This window comes from Telmatherina bonti (assembly GCF_933228915.1).
Source record: "Telmatherina bonti genome assembly, chromosome: 9".
NCBI classification, from domain to species: Eukaryota; Metazoa; Chordata; class Actinopteri; order Atheriniformes; family Telmatherinidae; genus Telmatherina; species Telmatherina bonti.
This window is the reverse complement of record NC_136627.1, coordinates 26,888,626-26,911,489: the sequence shown is the minus strand read 5'-3', so window position 1 is coordinate 26,911,489 and position 22,864 is coordinate 26,888,626. Positions and strand designations below refer to the sequence as shown.

General features: G+C 38.0%; 1 protein-coding gene across 1 annotated transcript in view; it reads left to right on the top strand.

The window, feature by feature from the left end:
* Positions 1-616: 616 nt before the first annotated feature.
* The window catches only part of LOC306760049 (cell adhesion molecule 1-like), a gene marked incomplete at both ends in the record, with an annotated part of 158,160 nt that continues 135,912 nt past the window's right edge, over positions 617-22,864 (top strand). The window contains one exon of the mRNA XM_079245817.1: positions 617-692. Within this exon, the coding sequence (XP_079101943.1) occupies positions 617-692 (76 nt within the window). The remainder of the gene's footprint in view (positions 693-22,864) is intronic.

Here is a 22,864-nt window from a genome sequence, read left to right as displayed (position 1 = left end):
ATATATATATATATATACGAGATATATGTGCCACCTGCTATAAAAGATGCATTATTGCACAGTAAAAAAAAGTGTATATATATATATATATATATATATATATATATAATATGTGTGTGTGTGGGGGGGATTATATGTGAATTATTTGTGTTTCAGCTATAAAATCAAAGCACAGTCAGCTGAGTAACAGCTGGTCTCCCTCATATGCACCAACAGTGTAAAACCATAAAAGAAAATGACTGATATTCCAATAAAGTGTCTCGGTGGTGAATTTACTTCACTGCTCTGTATGGTATTTTACATTTCTTATTAAACCACTGTAATATTCCTTCAACAGTCTTGGAAATTACAGGATGTCTTATGATGGCAATCTAAGGGGACAATAAAACATGTTTTTTTTTTAATGTAAAACTCTCCCCTGGAAGCACTGTATAATACTTCTGTATCATTTCACAAGCCTAGATGTCAGTGAAACATACGCAGCCCAATCTGATCATGGCTTTCCTGCCTGAGCCCTCCCCCCTACCTCCCTCCCCCGCCTCTCATGTGCCTACATTTCCATCCCATGGCCGTCTCTAGGTGATTTAGCGCCGCCAGTCTCAAGCAGGTGTCCAACATGGCGATCACGAGGAGCGGATCTCTCGCTATTTCTCTCTGTGTTTTCGTGGTTTCAGTGGCGTTTCTCTCGCAAGGTAAGCTTTTACGACATCTTACGTTTGTTCAGACTGCAAAACGACTCCCTTTCCCCCCCTTTCGCTGAAACCCGAGGAGTAGCTACCGGGGAGAAGTTGTGGTGTGTTTGCGCGCTAGATGCGCGCTGTTTCCCCTTCCAAACCTAACCATCACTTTGCGTTGCTCTGATTTATATATTTATATATACATAAAGCAAACATCCAGTCTATTTCTCCACACTGTTAGGCTGCTTTATGTGTTTATTTGAGCGCGGAGGGGCTTTCTTACCGCGTATAACTGCGCTACGCTTCAGAAGACTGCTGTAAAAAAGTAATGTTAGTGCTGCTCAATTGCTCGGGCCGAGGTAAAGTAAAAACGGATGAGAATAGGGTGAAGGTTGCGTTTAAACCCAAAGGCAAGTGAAACGTTGCCTTCCCGTACCAAGTGGCACCGATTTCCAGTCAGTGCCAGGAAGACGGCTCGCACGCGCTCGTATGCTTTAGTTATACCGCATAAATCTTCACAGTCACAACTCATCTAGCAATCTGTCAAGTCCGCGCTTCAGGTGCGCTTTAGAAGAAAAAAAAACAAAAAAACACGCATTGCAGTTCTGGTCTCGCAGTGTCCTCTGGAACAACTGCAGCCCCGATGCACGCGAGGGCTCCAGTCCGCAGTGTCCGCTTCTCCTCCCCTTCAGTGAGGCTGAAAGTGAACAAGTGCCATGTCTCTGCGAGGCTTTTAACGGCGTGTGATTGCATGAACCAAGGGAGCTTTAATGCGCCCCACCATTGCAGTCCCCAGTCCGACCCCCCCTCCTTCCCATCCCCTCCTTCCCATTACAGCACCACGGTTGCATCAGAGTTGCACAAGTCAGTTATTTTTTCCCCCTCTCTCCTTGGCATTATTCCGCATACAAAGCGGTTAAAATGTCAGCTCGCCGTCACTTTAAATCCATCCCAGAGGAAGCGGATTGGACGTGTCGAAGCCATGGTTGTTTGGATTGCAAGCAACAGTTGCGATGACAGGTTTACACTTGAAGACTACTTTGTGGCTTCGTTTTCCCCTCTCACATGTGGCCATTAGTGGCGTGTATAAAGAGTGCTCTATCCAGATCACACATCAACAGGTCTGCAAAAAAAAAAAAAAAAAAAAAAAAAAGCATCAACGCCCATGTGTGTGTTGGTGTGTGTTTAAGTGTGCCATTTCTTCCAAAATGAGTTCGTTAGAGGATTTTTTTTTTTTTTTTGTAGACAGTTCATTGCTTGCAAGGCTTTCATTTCACATTTGCTGAATTGATTGTTTTGTGCTAAAATAGCAGTTTGATGACATATACAGCATTGTTTAGCGTCTGCTTAATTAACATCTCACTTGAATAAATAATGCAGCATGAATGCATAATGCATAATGACCTCAAAATGAGGTACTGGTGGTGCTGGACTGTCATGTGGCCTTGTGGTTTGGACAAAATCCCCAAGCTTTACATTCTTTGATCTGACCTCAATTTTGTAGTTGGCCTTTATTTTTGCATTTGTTTGTGTGTGTGTGTGTGATTTTGTAATGGCAAATAAAAGGGTATGAACTGTTTCTGAAAATGCTGACATCCGGCTTGTTTGGCAACTTCCAATTTTTTTTTCCCTCCCAGTTCTAAAATGGGTGAATTTGAGCTGAGAGAGTCCCCCTAACTGGATAATACACATTGCTCTGCTGCTCTGCATAGTGTGTAGAAAGAGGAGGAATTTAACAAAAGGAGAGGAACAGACAGATGGGCCCACACGTCATCGGAGAGCATTGTTTGTATAGTGTACATAGGCACTGATAAAACTAAAGAGCTGCCATGGCTGAGCCTGCTCTGAAATGACGAGACTCTGCATTTCAAGAGAGAATCTGTTTAGCACTGTTTCTCTTGTGGCGTCTCCTGGGGCCCGGCCTGTTGTAGCGCATCAGATGGTTGAATTTCAGAGGGTTCCATGATCCCACTTATTGCCAGTTTTAAAGCCATTCGTCAGGACTGAGTGATGGTGAAGTGGATCAATACGAGCTGTCATGAAGCCTCAAGGCGCTGCTGAAGGACAGGATCTGGGAGAAACAATAGGAAACATACAGTTGTTTCAGAGCTCTTGGTTGCCAGTTGGCATGTGACCCAGAGAGTGATTGAAGATGTTCCTCTCTGGCTGCTTGTGGTGAGGTTTGGCTTTGAAACAGATACTGCTAAAATCTGTTTGCAGTGTGCTGCTCTGCCCTCAATTTGTGTTCTGTCTATTTGTATTCTGGTGGGTGGTTGTTGTTTTATTTCCTCTGTTATCATGAAAGTGTTGATCTTTCTATGTTCTATGATTGTAGTGAATGTTAGTGCCTGCAGGCAGTACATCCATGCTTTTCCACGTATGTTTCGGTTGCATATAATAAAAGTCTCTGAACAGCTGCCAGCAGTGGTGTTTAGGAACACGGCAATGAAACAAAGGAAAAAATAAAGTTTATTCAGACATGTTTTATCTCACGAATTTATAACTTCAGAATAGTTTAATGCACTTGGAAAGAGTTGGCATCACGTGGGAAGTTGTTCAGTTTCAGAATAACATAGTTATTATACAAGAACAAGTTGTAGCTACATGCTTTATAAAGTTTCAGTCTCAGCTGTTGGGCACTTTTGTCCAAATCTTAACTTAACCAGGATTTTCTGCTTCTTTAACCTCAACAAGAAGAAAAGAAAAGAAAAAAAGACAAGTTCAAGTGTTAGTCCTTCACCATCCTTTCGATCTTCAAGTTTCCAAATGTAGATTGATCTTCAACCAGCAACACGAGGTTGTAGATTAGTATCATGTTCATGGTGTGTTAACATGTTAGATTTTAAGTACCCTAATTTCTGGGCTATAAGCTGCTACTTTTTTCACATGATATGAATCCTGTGGCTTGAGCAACGATACGGCTAGTTTATGGATTTTACTCTCTAACGAGCCATTTTTCGCTTCATGCACACACACACGCATCATGGAAAACACACAAATGTGACGCAGCCTTCAAGTTAAAGGTGATTAATGTGGCTGTTGAAGAAGGAAATAGAGCTGCTGGATGCTCAGTGAAGGCGTGGCTTACATTCTCTTGCCGCTTATATCTAGGTGCGGAAATTACTGTAACTAATTGGAAATGAGGCTAATTTACTGCAACTGACAATTCATTTGCTACGTTTGGTAACTAAACTTCTACTGGCGTAGCATGCAGAGTACATTTCCAAGAATGCTCACTTGTTTCTATGCTGTCACATAGTTTTCCTAGAATTTTTTTTTTTGCTATTTAATGCTTTTTAAGTTCAATCATTGCAAGTTTCTGCAAAATCACAGATTGTTTGGATGCCTTGTGTCAATGGTTGTAAACTATAAATGTGTCACTTGGGGATATGCAACTGTCTCACTGTGTCTCTAATGCATAAAAGGTGTGACACACTGCATCTAGAGGCTCTCATACATTAAACAGAAGCGAGGAACCAGAATCGATGAGAGGCCCCCTGTTGGGTCTCCTCATGTTGCAAGCGCCTTGACAAACAGAATAGTACATAAACACACTGCAAAGACAACTTTTAGCTGTCACCCATGGGATGTACAATCTGTGCTCGTGCAGAATGTTATGGCTCAACAGAGCAGAAACACTTTAAATCAACTAAACATAGGCACATTGTGAACAATTGTCAGAAAAAATGAGACAAATGAAAATGATTTGTGGCAGCTAATGTTAGCCGTTAGCCGTTTTTGTTGTTTATGTTGTGTGCAATCCCATACATCTATTTACTACGCTGGAAAACCAGAGTAAGCACTCTGACCAATAACTGCTGAGGCAATTGTACAAGAAGAATTGGCCAAAACAAAAAAAAAAAAAAAAAAAAATGCAGCTACGTTCCACCAGTGAAAGACGCCTCGTGTTGCCACCGGTTCGTCAGACTAAATCACTAGCAGGACTCTTTTCCTCTGTTGTGCCACGATGGTGGAATGATCTCCCAAATCTCTCTTCAAGGAGCAGTTCAACACTTAGTATAGCTGTATTTATTGAAAAGTTGGAGAACTTAGCCCAGTTCTTTCCAACAAACCTTATGGTATTAATTCTTTGTATTATAACATAGATGGTATTATGGGGCGGGAAGGGAGTAAATAAAAAAAAACACACACAAAAACAACCCCCCCAACCCCCCCCCCCACCAAAAAAAAAAAAAAAAGGCCTTTAGCACTTCACGGAAGGTCCAACTGGACAGTCCACTAGCATCTTCCTACGATGTCCTCTACTGTTTGATTTCGTGCTTGTGTTGTTCTCCCTCATATGTAAGTCGCTTTGGATAAAAGCGTCTGATAAATGACTGTAGAGAAGAATAGAATAGAATAGAATAGAATAGAATAGAATAGAATAGAATAGAATAGAATAAATAATTGTTTGACATTGTTGACCGGGGCTATAGGATGTGAACAGTCAAAATATGTAGGTTAGAAATGTTCAGCGACGGTATCCATGTGCCATTTCTTAGCAAATTATCAACCTGATGTAAATGCTCTTAAGTGTTGCACTCTAAATAATACTTGCTTACAATTCCTTATATAAGAGTTTTTGTGTTTAAGATGATTAAATTAGAAAAAAATAAATAAACAAAACAAAGCGCTAACGCTCAGGTGTTGCTTACCATTGTAACAGATTAGCAAAGCTTAGGATCTGATATATTCAAGTACAGGAACTAGTTTTTTAGGGTTATTTTTACTGATTTATTGTGGGATCTAATGTTATTCTAAAACAGTGACTGGGTCAAGTTGTTAATGCTCAACCTGAAACTGGCTGGAAAAACTAAATGTGGGCAAAACATGTTTGGCTCACTTGAACTTTCAGAAAAACGTCTTTTAGCTCTGAATTTGGACAATGTTTTGCATTTGTGCTGGTCAAAACTGCTAGAAACTTTTTTTGGTCAATATATTAATTGATTGAATGATTAGCTCTCAGCTCATAGAGCTTTTGTGAAATGGTCTTTCTTTGACTGTCTGTGTAAAAAACACTTAAAGTACTGTACAGGGTAGATTTAATACAGCACTTAATGGCTCATTGATACAGGATGTATTTCATTGCCTTCACCGTGAGATCACCATAGTACATCATTTGTAACAATAATATACTCTTCTATTTAAAGAAATTGAATTTATTGCTCATTAAATTTACATTAAACTGTGCCTAATAAGCCTCTCTCTAATTGCTGGATAATGCATGGCATTACTTTATGCAGTGGCAGCTAATCTCACAGTAAGAAAGCGAGTGGTTGGCGCAGAATTGGCATCTAAGGCATGAGAGGAATTCCACCACTTGTAGTCGATGCAATAAAGAAAGTCATATAAGTTACGGTATTACTTCACTGAGGATGTAACGCGTTCGGGTTGTGTTTTCTACTCTATCTACTCTGACTTTAAAGCCATAAAGTGCATGTTCTCCGCTGTAAATCCGATATTCCTTAACCCGTCATGCCCTGTGTGTGCAAGGAGCTGTGCGGATGTATGTTCACTATGAAACTTCACATTCTTTGAGCAAGCTTATAAAAAAATCTAAGTGCAAAGGGTCCTTGTAGCTTAAGCCAAACAGGCAGATGTCACTTTAGCATTTGTCCTTTCAAGTCAGATGTTGTAGCAAGTCGGCCAATACACACACACAGAAAGGAGATGGTTACAGAGGTTCATGCTTGAAAAAAGAAAAAAAAAAAAAAAATTGAAAATCTCTGTCTATCCTTGACTTAATATTCTTTTCAATTTCTGAAAGACTCCAATCTCTCCTCAGAAACATTACCTTGGGTGCCAGGCACAAGCAGCTTTGTCCACATACTTTATAGTGGGACCTCTGAGTCAATACTGTATCTACTTGTTTTGTCAAGGTCACAGAGTGCAGCTGCAGACATGCTATCACTGTGAGTCTTGCAGTTAATACAAGTGGAAAAAAAGGAAAAAAAAAAACTCAGAGGACATTTCCGTTTGTACTGCAGTGCCACACTGAAAGACAAAGTGAGGGCGATGAAGAAAAAAAAAAAAAAAAAGTCTCTCTGTCTGTGCACAAATGTAGTAAACAGTCAATTAGGAGAAACAGACAGATGACAGATTCTTTCATGGTTGTGGGGACAGGAGCTTCCATTCACAGTGCCGTGGTAATGAGGAGAAGAGCTGATGCCTCCGCTTATAAATATGACATTGTTCTCTCTGTTCCCTGGATCTGAGACACCTCACTCCGTTCACTGCGATGTTTAGACAGCGACAATCAGGCCGCATTGAAAAAAAAAAAAAAAAAAAAAGGAAAAAAAATGGAAATGCAGTGATTTTGTTTTGAAAAAGGACAGAGAGTGCACATTAGTATGGGTGATGGAGCAATTACAAGCCATCATTAGGGCTCACAGCGCAGCACTTTCTAAATGAAATCCCAGTGGGCAGACATCTTTCATAACGAGCACCAAAATATAATAAAACATGCCAAAAAACCTTAAATTATATGCACAATTATAAATTGACTTAAAAAAGGGGATTAAATGTGAGCCTGTTCCATTGCATTTTGGCTTTTTGTTGGTCAAGCTCTCACACATTTATTACACATGCCAACAATTGAGCTTTTATAAAATAAAAAAAAACCCCAGCAGATTTAATGTTTTAATTTATTAACAGCAACATTTCCTAAAAAAGTCAGAACCTGGGCAATAATAATGAAGACTGCACACACCTGGAGGTATGTCTCACAATGAATTAGAATAATTATCAACATGTCAGTCATGTGCTGCAACTGTGTATAAAAAAAAAAAAAAAGCAAGAGCGAGGAGGGGACACACAAGTAAAGAAAAAAAAAACTGCTTAGGGAAATAATTTAACAACTTAAAAGTAATGTGTCTCCAGAAAAAAACTCTGAAATTAGTGATGCTGTCATCCATAGTACATCATATCCCATCACCTTAAGCCCTCCCCAGGCGGGTCTAAATTAAAATCGCTTTAAAAACCATCGTCTGTAAACTTGTTGCTGCATCCAGCACTTCAAGTTAACAAACTGCTGCAATAAATAAAAAAATACAATAAAATGTGGAAATGCCGTTGCTCACTTTAGATGGGCTGATTCGGACTGGTTTAATACACAGACACATTAAAAAATTCATGTTAATAGAGTCCAAAAACATACAGAAATTATACTTCCGGTTGTGTTTCTTCAAGACATTGCTGGAAAAAAAAGGTTCAGGAGCGAAAGCAAGGAACATTTCTAAGAATAAAGCAACAATACCATAACTACAGTCTGTCCAAACTCATGCTAATTTGGGAATGTGTGTGTGTGTTGTGAAGTGGAATGACCGCAGTAAAAGTAGTCCTCATATAAAACACTTCTCCAAATTTGTTCCTGTTATGCTGTTTAATGTTGTATCACATGTCAAATTACAACAGATGTGAATAATTTCTTCACTTTTGTGGCTTAATTCTTCAAAGTAAAGAAAAAAGCCACAAATGTGAAACATATTGCTGGCGCAGGCTGCAGGCAGCCACTTCCTGTTCTCATCGTTATTTACATGAATCCTAACTGACTGGATGAAAATAATTGAGCATTGCTTTTAAAGTTGAGGTCACAGGAATTTAATCCCATTTCCTTTTACCAAGCACGACCACGGGTTTGCTAAAGCAGTTAATAAAGGAAGAAATAAAGCTTCTTCATCCAGCGCTTATCATGGCTGCTGCAACATGTTGCTCATGACAAAAAAACAAACTGACCAGACTTTGGGTGCAGTAAAACGGACCGCCTGTAGTTTAGATCTGTCCCATATGAAGAACATTTTTGTGCATTATACAACAATATGAGACAAGAGAATCCTGTTTTATTTACACCTGACAGAGTGCAATAACTTTTTAAAAATGTGTTTCTAAATGAATCATACATACAGAGTAAATGGGGAATTTTTTTTCCCTCTTTGCTGTCGCAACAGCTCATGGTATTCAGTTTTTTTTTTTTTATGAATGTTTAATGAGATGCATATTGATCAGTGATTCAGGAGCAAAATATTCAAACAGCTATGCTTCATAGCTTTGTGTGACCAAGTAGGCCTGTTCATGGGGAACACTCGCAGCTGTGCGTTGTTCTCTGGGAGACGCACTTTCGAAGCGTTTCCAACGTTTGCTTTAACTTTATGCTGATTTTGAGTCTCCCTTTGATGTGGATGCAGAAATGACTGAAAATACATAGATAAGACTTTATGAGACAAACAATTACATCAGTAAATACCGACATGATGCAACCATGAAATTGCAGGGTGTTTGAGGCGTCGCGATATAACCTTTAGAATTTAAAATAAGAGATGACATTTGTCTGCATGAGCACATCTTCATATGATCTTGTATTATATATAAATTAGCAGTAAAGACGTGTTTTTGTAAGCAGAGCTAACAAGTTGAGAACAAAACATTCAGACAGAAGATATACCAAACTTGTCAGCTATTAGCTGCTTATTTATACATGCAACAGTTACTTAGCAACATTAGGATTCATTTCTGTCTTCCTGATGAATGCAAGTCCAACATTCACCCCGTTTTTAGCTTTTTTCTGTTTTGTTTTTCTGGTTTATACCAAGTTACTATTTCTGTCAAAATCAGGAAAGCCAGTGAGAACAGAAAGACTTTGAAACCTGCTAAATGCTCCACTGAAACTTTATCTAACCGCTTGCTTGGTGTTGAGATACGTTTATCAGAGCTTGTTTGCCCTTGCAGCTAAAAGTGAGTTAAAACAGTTTAGTTGAGCGCTGGACATCATTAAACTGTGACTGAAAACAGGGTTGAAACTGGATATACTGTGACATTATTGGCATATGCTATTCCTGGTTACTCAGCAGGGCACTGCATCAATAAGTAATGTCTATGTAATAACCTTCTATTGTAGCTAATTTGAGTCATTGCTATCACGATGTTGTAAAAATTGGCTAAAATGGTTCTGGCAACATTTGTTCTCCTGTTGAATTGAAGTTGGGGGTGTGTTTCACATCATCAGAACGTTACATTCAAAGGCCCAAAGGCCCACTCCACAAAATGTGTTCACTTATCTGTTTATCATCTGTAATATCTGAGTTTTTTATCTAAAAAATATTAGATCAGGTAATACATCACAGCATTAAATCATTTCAAACTGCCCAGTTTTGCCCAAAAAGGGAACCACAATTAAAGAATTATAAAGTAAATATAGTGTAAGTATGCGTATTTCTTATAGGTGATTGTTTTTTTTTTTTGTTTTTTTTTAAAATTATGAATCTCATCTATATCTAAGGAACTATCCAGTCTTTAAGTTGGTCATATGAAAGGGAGATGGTGCTCAGACCAGAGCTGATGATATTCCGTCTGAAAAACAGGTAATCAATACGAAAGAGAAAGACCTCTCTGTTTGTGTGAACCGAATCCGTAGTCGTCAAGCTCCAACTAATCCACTGCTTGAATTGGAAAGAAAAAGGTTTGTGTTTCTTAATCAGCAGCTGCAGCATTCAGCTCTCAAAAAGAAAAGATTTTGTCTGGTCTGACAAAGAAAAAAAAAAAGCGAGAAAAGGCTTATCTACACTTGGACCAGTTTTATCTTCTGTGTCCATTGTGGTTTGATGGTTGGTCACTTACTTTTACAGAAAAAGGAAGGAAAGTGCTTTTCTTTGTCTCACATTTCAGACAACAGGACAGAAGCAGTAGCTTTTTTGTCTTAACTCAGGGCTTGTTCGGGCAGATCTGAGCCTGATAAAATAACCACTGCGTACCACAGTTGACTGTGTGCATCACTCCCGCACTGCCGCTCTGCAAAATCAAAATGCAAGAATCCCTTAACAGTGAGCAACTAAGAGTGCGCTAATCAATAAATCTTACACAACTAATAGAAAAGCAATTTGCTGCAGCTGCCAAACTTTACTGTGAGATAACAGCGAGCATGCACAAGCATTTTGTTCAGGACAGCCACTGTTCTTGCTTTACACAATCCTGAGGAATCAGTCGCTCCCTGTTTTTCTTTTTTGCTGGAGTGCTGTTTGCAAATGCATTTATGCAGACTGAATGAAATATTATTTCCTTACACAGCAGGATACAGCCAGACGTGGGGACAACATTACAATAGCCCAGTCCTTCCAAGTTACCGTGTTGCTATTCAGCAGTGCCCCCAATGCACCCTAATGTTTCTCTGATTTTATTTAACAACACACTCAGGGATGCCAGCTTGAGAGAACAAACAAAGTCACAGAAAAACAAGCAAGAAAAGTAAACTTAAAAAAAAAAGAAAAAGAAAAAGAAACTCCACATGATTTAGGCCGAATGAACTCTGAATCATATAGAATATTTTAGGTTTGTTATGGAATACGACATTTATAGTCCCCTGATTATTTATAACGCAGTCAAGTCAAAACTTCAAAACAAATTTTCTGTTAAAATGCTTTAACAGAATAAGACAAGCAGCAAATTGCTCCCAGCGCTTTGCCCACGCCTGCAAGAGTTTTCTCCACCCAAGCTGTTCATCGTAAGCAAACGACATTGGAAAAACTCTACTTCTTCTTTGTTGAAATAAATAAAATTACCTTGATGGAATTTTTTTGTTATATTTAGAGGTAAAATTATGACTTGGAGCACAAGTTGGAGTGGACACCAACAATATGTGGGGATGTTTGATCAGCTTCATATTGTTTAACATGCTTTATCACTCAGTGACGACCAGAAGCAAAGGGTGCGTGGAAAGTGTTTTCTGTAAGCTCTGAATGTATTCAAAGAGGTGAATGAAAAAATAATAGCTGGATGGGTCCATAAAGCTATTGAACCTAAACAGAAAATATTTTCAAAGTAATAGACACTAATTTTTTAGAACACACCATATTAGTGTCAAACAATGTACTTCATTAATCCTACTTGATATAATAAGTGGATCATTTTTCCTTTTTTCTTTACCAGATCATTTGGGAGGAAAAAGTGGGTGTTCATGCTGATTTTGTGTTGGTAAAAGACTTTATTCAGCCTAAGAATGTCACAAAACTGATCATCATTACAAAATCCATATAGTCAATGACTCCTCTCAAGGTGAATTATAACAGATTTTTATGCTGTTTACTTAGAAGTGAGCTGTTGTCTGACAGCCTGGTGCTGCCTGCCTTGGGGGCATCATGCTCTTGAGTTATCAGCGTTGCGATAGACCCATCTTAATTACTTTCACATGCAGCACCATAATCTGTCATTGTCAGCTTGATCAAGACTGTGCAAACCCAGCACAAAGACTCATTCACCCAAACCGGAGGCTTATTGATTACTTCTCATACTTGAGTCATTGCACTGCAGAGAGACACGGGAGGCAATAGAGCTAATGGAATGGGGAAACTCAAAGTCACATTGTTTACATCTAAGATGACAGGTAAATGTATTTGAAAGGAAATATGGACTTGATCCATTGGCTCCCAAATAGCCGTCTGTCTGTTGCTAACAAGCTGCTCAACAGTTTGCAGCTCTGCAGCTTAAATAGTGAGAAGAATCCAAGACAGTTTAATCAATCCTTCCATTATCTACCTATACTTTGTCCAATTCAGGGTCATTGGGAGGGCTGGAACCTTTTCCAATTTACATCAGAGTATACCCTGGACTGGGTGCCTGTCCATCACTGGGCCTGTAAAACAGTTTTTGGTAAAAATGCAATAATTAAAAATCTCTCTCTCTTTCTTTTTTAAATCTATTTACAATATATGTATCAATATACATAAATAGATAGATAGATAGATAGATAGATAGATAGATAGATAGATAGATAGGGGTGGGAAAATCAAATCGAAAAATCGGAAATTGGGATTTTTTCCTTCACAATTTTAAAATAGATTTTTTTTGTTAAAAATCGATTTCTTTTCAAATAAATAAAATGAATCCACTATAAAACTTTTGTCATTTTCATTGGTTTTATTGATCTTTTTACTTTTCTTCAGCAGAATAATGATATGACTTCTGTGTTGTTTTTTTCCTAACTGAAATCAAGAAAAATTACTAGCAAAAAGAAGTTTTATTAAAAAAAAGGTTGTTTTTAATCTACACAAATCAGCAATATTGAAGAAGTTTGAGAATCGCAATTTAAATCGAATTGGCACCCAAAAAATCGGAATCAAATCGAATCGGGACAAAAGAATATCGTCACAGCCCTAATAGATAGATAGATAGATAGATAGATAGACAGATAGATAGATATTCACTTTATTTATTACAAAAACTGTTATGCAGACTCACTGGTGGATTGCCGTCCTACAGCCTTCCAATTAAAGTTTTTTTTTAAAATATACTTTACACTGTACAAAATAATTGTGTTAAAAGTGCTTTCTGCAGCAAAGCCCATTAATGTTTTTTATTTGTCAGGATAAGCCGATTCCACCCGTCAGATTTTCACTCAAGTTAATTCTTTCATCTTTTCCCCATTCTTTGTGCCACCACTGTTCCAATTCTAGTAAAAATGGAAGGGCAATTACATTAGCATATATAAATATAGTGAAACACACACTATTTTTGATGCTTTTTTGTGAATTGGCTTTGAAGTTTTATGGCTTTATGAAAAATGCCACACCCATACTAGCAAATAATCCATGCTTTTGCGTTGCCAACATTTGACAATGCAATAGCTGTCCGGCTCCACTCTCCTGTTTGAGATTTATTGCTGTATTAAACTTTAATTAAGCTGAACTCATCAAACATGCATGATTAGCATTCATACCAAGGTGTGCAAACATGTAAAGGCAGAATAAAAGGATTTGCAAATTCCATAAAAACGTATTTTCATACCAAAACATAGAAAGCTTATCAGATCTGACAGTTTTAACACTTCATAATTCATATTTGTTCATCTTGAATTTGATTTGCAAAAGAAAAAGACAACTGCAGGAACATGCTGCTACAAAGCTAATTAATCAGCAACTTGATTGGCAATGAAACGAGCACCTTAGAAACACACAGCATGTCTATTGTAAAGAGGCAAGCTGCAAAAATTTGAGTCTAAAAATCATAGATCTTTTTTAATATTCCAGCGATAAATAATATCCTTCAAAGATTCCAAGAAGCTGCAGCTGTTCAAAACATCTCGGCACGCAAGGGATGGGGGGTGAAAATTAATATTAGATACCCATGATGTTGTTCAGGGCCTTAGGCAGCAGTGCATTAAAAACAGATTCTGCAATGGGTATCACGGCATGGGTCCAGACACTATTCCAGAAATCATTGTTCATGAACACAGTTCGTTGTACCTAGCACAAATGCATGTTAAAGGCCAATCAAGCCAAAAAGAAGTAATATGTTAACTTAATCCAGAAATGCTCCTACTGTATCCTCTCCCTGTCAAAGTTCATTTAAAATGGACTGAGGCAAAGTGGCAGATTGTTCTGTGGACAGACAAATTGAAATTGAGATTCTTACACTCACACACACAGACACACTCACACACACACACAGTATCTCATATTTTTGGAGTTTGTGTTGTAAACTCCATCCTAGCTTCACTTTGCAATATTTGGCAGCTTTGCCAGCAAAGGTTTTTAATGCAATATCTTGTATATTTTTGCACCACACTGTAGCCAATGAGGGATTAAGCTGCCCTGCACCTTCATGACAACTCAGAAAAATGTAATCGATAACCTTTTAAACAGCTTTGGTAGCAGTTATGAAGCCTGGCGACGCCGTCTGTGCTCGCAGTGTTTTAGCTTGCGAACAGGAATCTGCATGCACACAACCTGAAGGAAGAAGCACATTCTGCCATTAGAGGCACGTTTAGTTCCTCATGCCCTTTTCTGCAATCAGGCCTCATTTAGTTTTGACAATCCATAAATTTAATTGGTCATTGTAAAGTCTGTCAATGGGTTTCCTGTCATCCTCTGAGGCAGAACACATGCCAGCACTCATTAGCGCTAGAAAAAAGCTTCGCCACCTATCTGCTTTGACTCCTGCTTTTTGAATGTCTGGATATTAAAGCACAATGATAACCAATTATAGGGAATTTACAGTTTCTTGTAAAATATGTGAACAGATTGGCTCAGGGTTGAACTTTTGTGAGCACAAACTGAACTTTGCTCTTTCCTTCAAGTAGAGTATAAATCATATATGAGGTTTTTTTTTTTTTTTTTTTGCTTTTGTAAGTTACAGTGTGGCGTTCTCTCTTGTGAACGATGTCAGTTCATTAACTGGAGGGACGGGAGCTGTGCGCGCTGTATGGCACAGCTATTTCCTCTCTCTGAACTCCTTCATGGGAAAGGGTGGCACAAAACTTTATTGAGTTTTATTTTCTTCAGGCAGAGTGGCTGATAAACAGGATCATTATATGTGTGGTATAAACACGATCATTACTGTGATGATCCGTTTAAGCACTAAAACTGTTTCATTGCCGATTTGGTGTCCGTGACTTACTTGCATACGATTTATCCAAGTAGGAACCAGGGAAAAGACTACTCCTTAATGATATTTTAGGTGGAGAATGAGACAGTTAACTTCAGTTTATAAATGCAGGAAAATAAGTGTGGGGGCTGCAAAAGAAAAGTGCCATCAGGCCTGAATATGTGGAAGCTCAGCATTCATATACTCAGCCAATAATGGATAAAAAATGAACTTTTCCAAGCAGGTTGAGATGCCAACACAACAAATAACCATTTTTTTATTTAAGCATAAGTCTATATGGGGACAAAATTCTTGAAAAAAAGCGACAAATGGGAGTATTAATCTGTATCCAAATGGAGCAAGAAATTCATACTGCAGTACCAAAATGTGTCCATGTTTCTTGATCTTATGCACGATGCTGGATGAACTTAAATTACAGCGAGAGGAAAATTTTGGGGCTTTACCCATTGATAGGGGCTGAACTGTAAACTGTGAGTTATTACTAGAGAAAAAAAAAACAACCAGAAAAACAAAATAACAATGGCACTCCAGCCTATTATCAGTTTATGACAAGGTAAGGTAAAATCCATATCTTCTGGTTGTGGGAGGAAACTGGAGCACTTGTTACAAGGAGAACATATAAACGGCATGCAGCTGGGACCTGAACGATCCTTTTTTCAAAAGAAACATTTAGTACGTGTTATGCTTTCAGAGGAACATGAGGACCAGAGAGCACCACTAAAAGAATATCTAAACTGTAACGTTTTACTGTGGCCTGCATGAGGTGGCATCTGTAATAAGAAACATTCTCTCTGCAATGGCATCTAAGTAAAACAACATATCTGGTCAGTGTTCTGGCTAATAGTTTTGCTGCATGCTTTCACTCCCTGCTCTTACTCCTGCAGTAAATTTTCCCTCAAGAGGAACTTGCAGTTGAAGAGCGGTGCTTTTAGGAGATGAGAGGACCTCATATGAATGACCTTTGTTGTAACCAGCTCCAAACACTCACCACTAATTATATATGATACTAACTTTTCCAATTAAGTCTATCTAAGTTGTGGCTCGCGATGAGGAAGTGTTTTTATTTAAAGGCTGTTTTACAATTGCACAATTTGTGAAACAATTAGAAACACAACTGCTCCCAGCCTTCAATTGGAGGTTACTAGTAAGTTTAGAGCATTCACTCTATTATTTGTTGTTGAAGTAATCTGTGAGTCAAATAAAGTTTCAAATGACAAATAAATCCAACAAAAGCAGAGGCAGAAGCTATTCTCTCCCATAAAACTCCCTTTGCCTTTTATGAATTGCACAGTTTAATAGAAATGTCTAAAAATCTCAGCAGAATTCATCTCAGAGTAGAAAATGAATGGCGTATTTTGCAGCCTCGCTCTGCGTTCTATACATGTTGAAATGAAAACTTTTGTTTTGTCCGCATAAGTCCAACTTAGCTCTGCACAGAAAAGCCTCTGAGGAGGACAAAGCCACTCCAGTCTAAAAACAGATATCAATAAACGTAAACAGCACTGGCCTAGGGATGTCATTAAAAAAAATAGCATGTCTAGACCTCATAAAACCAAAACATATTGTTATTTCGAAGCAGCAGGAGTTATTGCCTGTGAGCACTAAGATGACATCCATCAATTTAGGGTTTTATTGGAAGATGTAGATAGGCTGCTTGGGAGATGTAAATGATTTACTTAGCATAAAGTTTTGCTTGAACAGGCAGGGAGATAGTGTAGTTAGTGAGGGCAGGGAAGTATGTGTGTGACAAAGGCGGTATTGAAACAAGAAGCTGATTTCCTCAGCCTGGGAGAATCACGATCTGTGCATGAATAAACAGACTGGACCTGCACAACGTGGATTATCCTGGATCAAATATCAGTAGACTTAAGGGTTGTCAAAATGGCAAACATGTGTAATAGGATTGTTGTACATGATTTCATTTTGTCTCCTGTACCCAAATGTCATATCTTGGAAGGTTTATGCTGATTGCTTCTCACTGTGTGCAGAAATTACTATTGCATTCCTTCTGCGGTTTTATATGGTAGGTTCAGGCCAATTTAACAAAACCCCTTCACATTTGAAAGTCTTTTATTGAATTTCCAATGACATGATGGCAAAATGAGAACTCAGTAATGAAGACAGCTCATACAATAGATGTCATCGCCATTACCTTCATTAGTGGCTGTCCGTGCAATATGACAATATGCAAAATGGTGTGGCAACAACCCAAATAAATTAAATTAGCATGCATAACTTTCTGAATGTGATGCATGGAAGTTCGTAGAATTCCAAACGACGTTTTTGGAAACGCTGGAGCTTCAAAGTGCGTTGCATTTGCATTCAGTTGTGTATCACTGTGACATGTTGGCCTCATCTTTCAGTAAATCTCAAATCTACATTTATTCAAATGTGCTCAAAGCGGTGAAGGTTGACACTGAATAATCCATCAAAAATGTTTCATTTGAAGAGGGGGGGGAGGCTGGAATGATTTGAAATCATCAGAACGCAGTCTTGCCTGTGGTCGAGTAGCAGATATTACGGTGCAGAGTTTTAGTCTGCAGAGCAGAAAGACGAGAAAATCTGTGATAAACAAACACCGTCTCGTGACCCTCTCTCTTTTCAGTGTTTGCTGCATGAAAATATGGTAAATATTACATCATGCGCCAGAGGTATTTGGAGAAATAAAGAGGATCAATGTTAATGTTATTCAAGATAATATGGAAATTAACCGTTGCAGCAATCTGTGCCCTACGAAAGCATTAGGTATTGCAGTTTTGCTAACACCTGTTGCATCTGTGAAAGATCCACAGTTAGTGTGTGTGTGTGTGTGTGTGACATCACTGCATTGTTGACTTACAAACAAACACTGTGATCCTGACAAGAAGACTGGAGGGAGAGAGACAAACAGTCATGACATGAGTCATGAGAGATTTCACTTCTATTTTCCTTTTTTTACTTTGACTCATGGTCAAATATTAGTTTTCGCTCTCTGAGTAAAAACTGTCATGAAGTTTAAAATAAACCAGTTGCGGATCTGAAAAATTTTACATGGGTGGCAAAGGAGGGGCAGGAGGTCTACAGGGTGGCATTAATTGCACATACATGGTGCATGATACATTTTATCTCATCGAATGTCCCATCAGCATAAAATGCCTCATGTAAACGCATCATGGGTTATCAAACCAAATCAAATCAAAATGTACTTATTGCACTTTTCGTACTAAATAACAGCACAAATATCACATAAAAAACAAGTATTCACATCGTCAAACATATAACCTAACCTAATTAAAACACACTTTATCATTCATGATGTCACAAATTCATACAGATAAATCACAAAAAGGCCCCCCACCCACTCACCTATCCCATTTTACATAAACAAATAGTCCCTTGATGCACGTTGCTGCTATGAAGAAGCCATATCTTGGGGATCTGTCAAAATCCTGGGCCACACTATTCATGACCATGGAGACCACCGCCATAGGAACCACCCCAGTCACGACTGGCCGGATCCCACGTTGCAACAATGGCGAACACGCTTTGATGCAGGGCCGTAACTACTTATTTGAGGGCCCTAAGATTAGATTTATAATTATTATCTTTTGTGAATTAATCTTTATTTTAATGTCATGAGAAACTTTACAAATTATGTCGTTACAAGTATATTTTAGGGACAGAAGTTTGGGGTGGGGGAGGTGCAGTTTATATATGCAGCATTGTGGCAACAAGGAGTCCTGATTAAATGATGGTGGTTCTTCCAACATGTTATAACCTGATTCAATGAGCGCATCCACATTTTGAAGTAACATTACCAATGCTGGTTTTCAAATAAATGAAATGGGGGCAGTCCATTAAAGTGTTTCTAGGTTTCTTTTTTATTCAAAAACAGGAAAATAGAAAAGTTTTTGCAGACAGTTTAAAAAAAAAATCCCTCAGTTGTCAGAGTGCAGTTTTTTAACCCTAGCCTGAGGTCGTCATGGATTGAACAGGGTGTTTTTACCACACACAGCTGTATTAAAGACAAACCATGGTCGCCTGGCAGTGAAAAGGGAGAATTGAATTAAATATCTTAGCCATGTCATGATCGCCACCTTTGGGATTTATTTCTTGTTCATGGATTACAACATGCAAAATGGACTTTTGACCTAACTCAAAATTTACTCTGGATACTGACTCTTAAGCAACTCATTTAATCCAGTAAAATCACAATACTTATCTCTGTAGCATGCAGATAAGCTAATCATTCTTTACATTTGTTACAGAATCAACTAAATGATTGACTTAGCATAAAGTTTTGCTTGAATGGGCAAGTGAATATTTCAGTTTGTCAGTGCGGGGAAGTATGCGTGTGACAAAGGCAGTATTGAGGCAAAAGCTGATTCACGATCTGTGAATGAATAAGTAGGTTGGACCCACACAACGTGGATTGTTCTGGCTCAGTTATCAGCAGATTTAAGGGTTGTCAAATGACTTAAGTGGCGCACATGTGTAAAAAGTAAGCTTTTATTCAGACTAGAAGTTTCACATTCTTGTCTTGCCATATATGACTTTCAAATCTATTATTTGAGTTGTACAATCAATCAAAGACATGGTTTAAATTCTGTTCTCATCATAAAGAGTAAAAATTCAATTTAAGCCTGCTCCTCATTTGTGGCAGTAAAAAAAAAAGGTGCAGGGATGAATACTGAGGAGAACAAAGATGTGTTTCAGTAGCTATCTTACAGTGACTGCAGTCAAGGTTGTGGTTCAGGCCAACATATTAAGTAATGCTCACATTCATGCACATTTCAGCTCTTCTCTTGTGTGTATGTGTGTGGGAGAGAGGGAAGCTTTTTTTTTTTTCTATCCCTGTGTGCAATCTCAAGGTTAGAATATACGAAAAGGGACGCATGTGTAAAAAATGAATTAAGCAGCATTTTGCTGTGCTTCGGTTAAGGTCAAAACTCTACGCCTAATCTCAGTCACAGTTCACCATCAAGTTTTTTTTTTTTATATCAAAATGGATTTAATCTGATTAATGCATCTTCAGAAGTTCTGACACCTTTGTAATTACTAATCTTTACCAGTTTGGCACAAGATGTTTTAAAATTAATCTTATATCTAAATTGTCAGTTAATGCTAAGAAATTTATTAAACCAAGTCAACAAAGCAGTTTGTTTTGGTAAATTGTTCACATCCAGCAATATGACAAATATTTTTTCTATCAATATAACATAAAGTTATGGTCACTGCGAAAAGCAACTGTAAAATCTGCTCCTTATATCAATAGGGTGACTTTTAATGTATTTCTTACTGACATTTATTTAATATTTTTATTCATTCTGTGCACCCTATTTCAATAAAAGGTGAGACTCGATGTAAATTAAAACACTGTAATGATTTTGCAAATGGCATAAAACAGTATTATATTTATTGTTGAACATAGAACCAATTCAAAGTTGAGAGAGTGGATCTTTAAAAGTTAAGTTACAAGAAGTCCAGACTAAAAGACAATAGTAAATGAATAGTTCTGGTAGTTCATGTAATAGTTTTGGTTTCATTTTGGTTGAAGAAATAACTGTGAATAAACACGCAAGGTTCAAACATGTAGAATCACAGGTTTAAAGCCATGAACCTATTTTCAAGTTATTTAAAATAACTCATTCAGTAAAAAAAGAAAGAAAAAAAAAAGATTGAGTTAGGGGCTTGGGGGTTGGCAGCCTGTCTGTCTCATCAAACCAACTCCACGTTTCACTCTTCTTTACTGCCATTCCTCTTGAGCCGAGCAAACCTCTTTCACGCATTCATCACTTCTTATGTTGTCAACTGGTACAAGATGTAGCAAGACATCTCACTCCAACCAAGATAAGCTCGTCCATCAGGCATTCACAGTGTCATAATTATGTAGTATTAAACCATCACAATGACATATCAGTCAGAGAAGATATGTAAAATGCCAGTGAGGCCTGTTCGGCTTTACCCTTTGTTCTTGTCAGAATGGCTGGAAAGTGAAGGTTTGTTTGCTGCTGGATCATAATTACGATTGGTATTTATGAGAGCCATCAAGCGTTCAGCTGAGAGGAGCTGCATTTGAAGGTGACTCACATCACACTGCGGACACAGTGAAACAATGCTTTCAGACAAGCTGTCTCCTCTCACCAAGCCTTTTAAATCATCATCACTCTAGCCGCCTGTATGATAGTTCACATGATATATCACCTGTTACAGCTCCAGCATACGCGCAGCCAGCAGTGACAATGAGTCTGGCAGCAAGCCTTTGCTCATTTCAGCAGCCACACAATTGTTTGAAGCTTCTGTTTCCTGTTATTACTCTATCGCCTTCGTGCTGTTGAGTCAGGCATCACTTAGACTCCCAGTTCGTTTCAGGATTTTGCCTTTTTGGTCCTTCTTGTCTCAGTGATGTGGTCAGTTGGATGTCTCATGGTTTCAGATTCAAGCAGCTTGTTAGACTGAAGTCTCTGACAGATGTACGTTGCTTCTGTCTGTCTAAATGTCGTTCGGCTAAAGCTCAGCTGTCTGTATTCGCACAGTCTAAGTAAACTCAAAATTGTCTGTAGTCAGGCAAAAGGAAATCCTTTTTTGTGTGTAAATTTATCTGGCTAAGCTGTTGTTCTGATCATAAAACCGCTGGATTCACAAGCTTAACTGTTAGCGTAATTGTACTACTTGACAGGCAAGAATCTCAGGCAAATTAGGGTGCATTTTGGTCTTTGTTTTGATAGTTGACAGCGCAGAAATGATAGGAAATGATGGCATTGAGGCATCGTGCAAAAAGAGTTCCAGAGGTTGCTGCAATCACACAATTATCATCATAGAACCTGAGAGCATCGGGATAGGTTGAGCACTGCAGTAAAATTCAGGTTTCTTATATGAATGAGATTTAAGGGGAATCGTATGAAGTCGTCGGTGTGGAATTAAAAGCTTTTGTGCCGGTTGAGACTTGTTTTATATGAGACGGTGGTGGTAATGAAATTTACAGCATTAATCAAATTATGCTTTGTGTCTGAATTAGAAAATGTCCTGCTGTATATTGAGATGGTTTCCTCATTTTGAGTAATTTAATTTTTCATAATTACTCCAGTTTCAGCTTCACTTATAAAGAGAAAACATCATTTAATCTGGAAAGTCATTTGGAGTCTGTCAGACTTATGGAGGGACTGGCATGACCTGAATTTGTCATTTCACTTTAAGTCAACCAAGAAGCTTAATGAGCAGCATACCCTAAGTTATCATACAATGCTGTTACTTTAAACAGATGTTCTTTATGTACTCTGTTATTACATTTGTATAAAAATTTATTTGAAAAAAAAAAAAATGTTGATATCCATAATAATAAAAAAAAAAAAAATCATGATTTTAATAATTACGCTTCCCTATCTCCTCTTAAAAAAAATGAAAAAACAAAAAACCCACTTGCATATTCCAGTGGGTCACAGGTTGGACTCACTGAGTGTTCCTGCTTGATTGTGGGAATGCCGAGGGGTTAAAAAGAAAGTAGACCAAAACAACAAAACTATCATTAAATCTGAAGATATTTTATGGAAGATAGCCAAATCAAAAAATCAATTACATGTAGATATGAAGCATAAACAACACAAATGAAGAAAGTGAATATCAGAACAATGAATTATTACAATCAATGAAGGTCAAACTGAGACAGCTGTGTTCAAACATGATGTCTGCAGCCTTAAGTGCTTCATACCAAATCATTTTTAATCTAGCTTTTGTTCATGTTGTGAGACCAGTTTCCCAAGAAACAGGCAGTTTCCCAATTGATCCAAGTGTTGAAAGCTATATATTTAATATTAGCCTTTGTGTTAGGGGTGGATAAC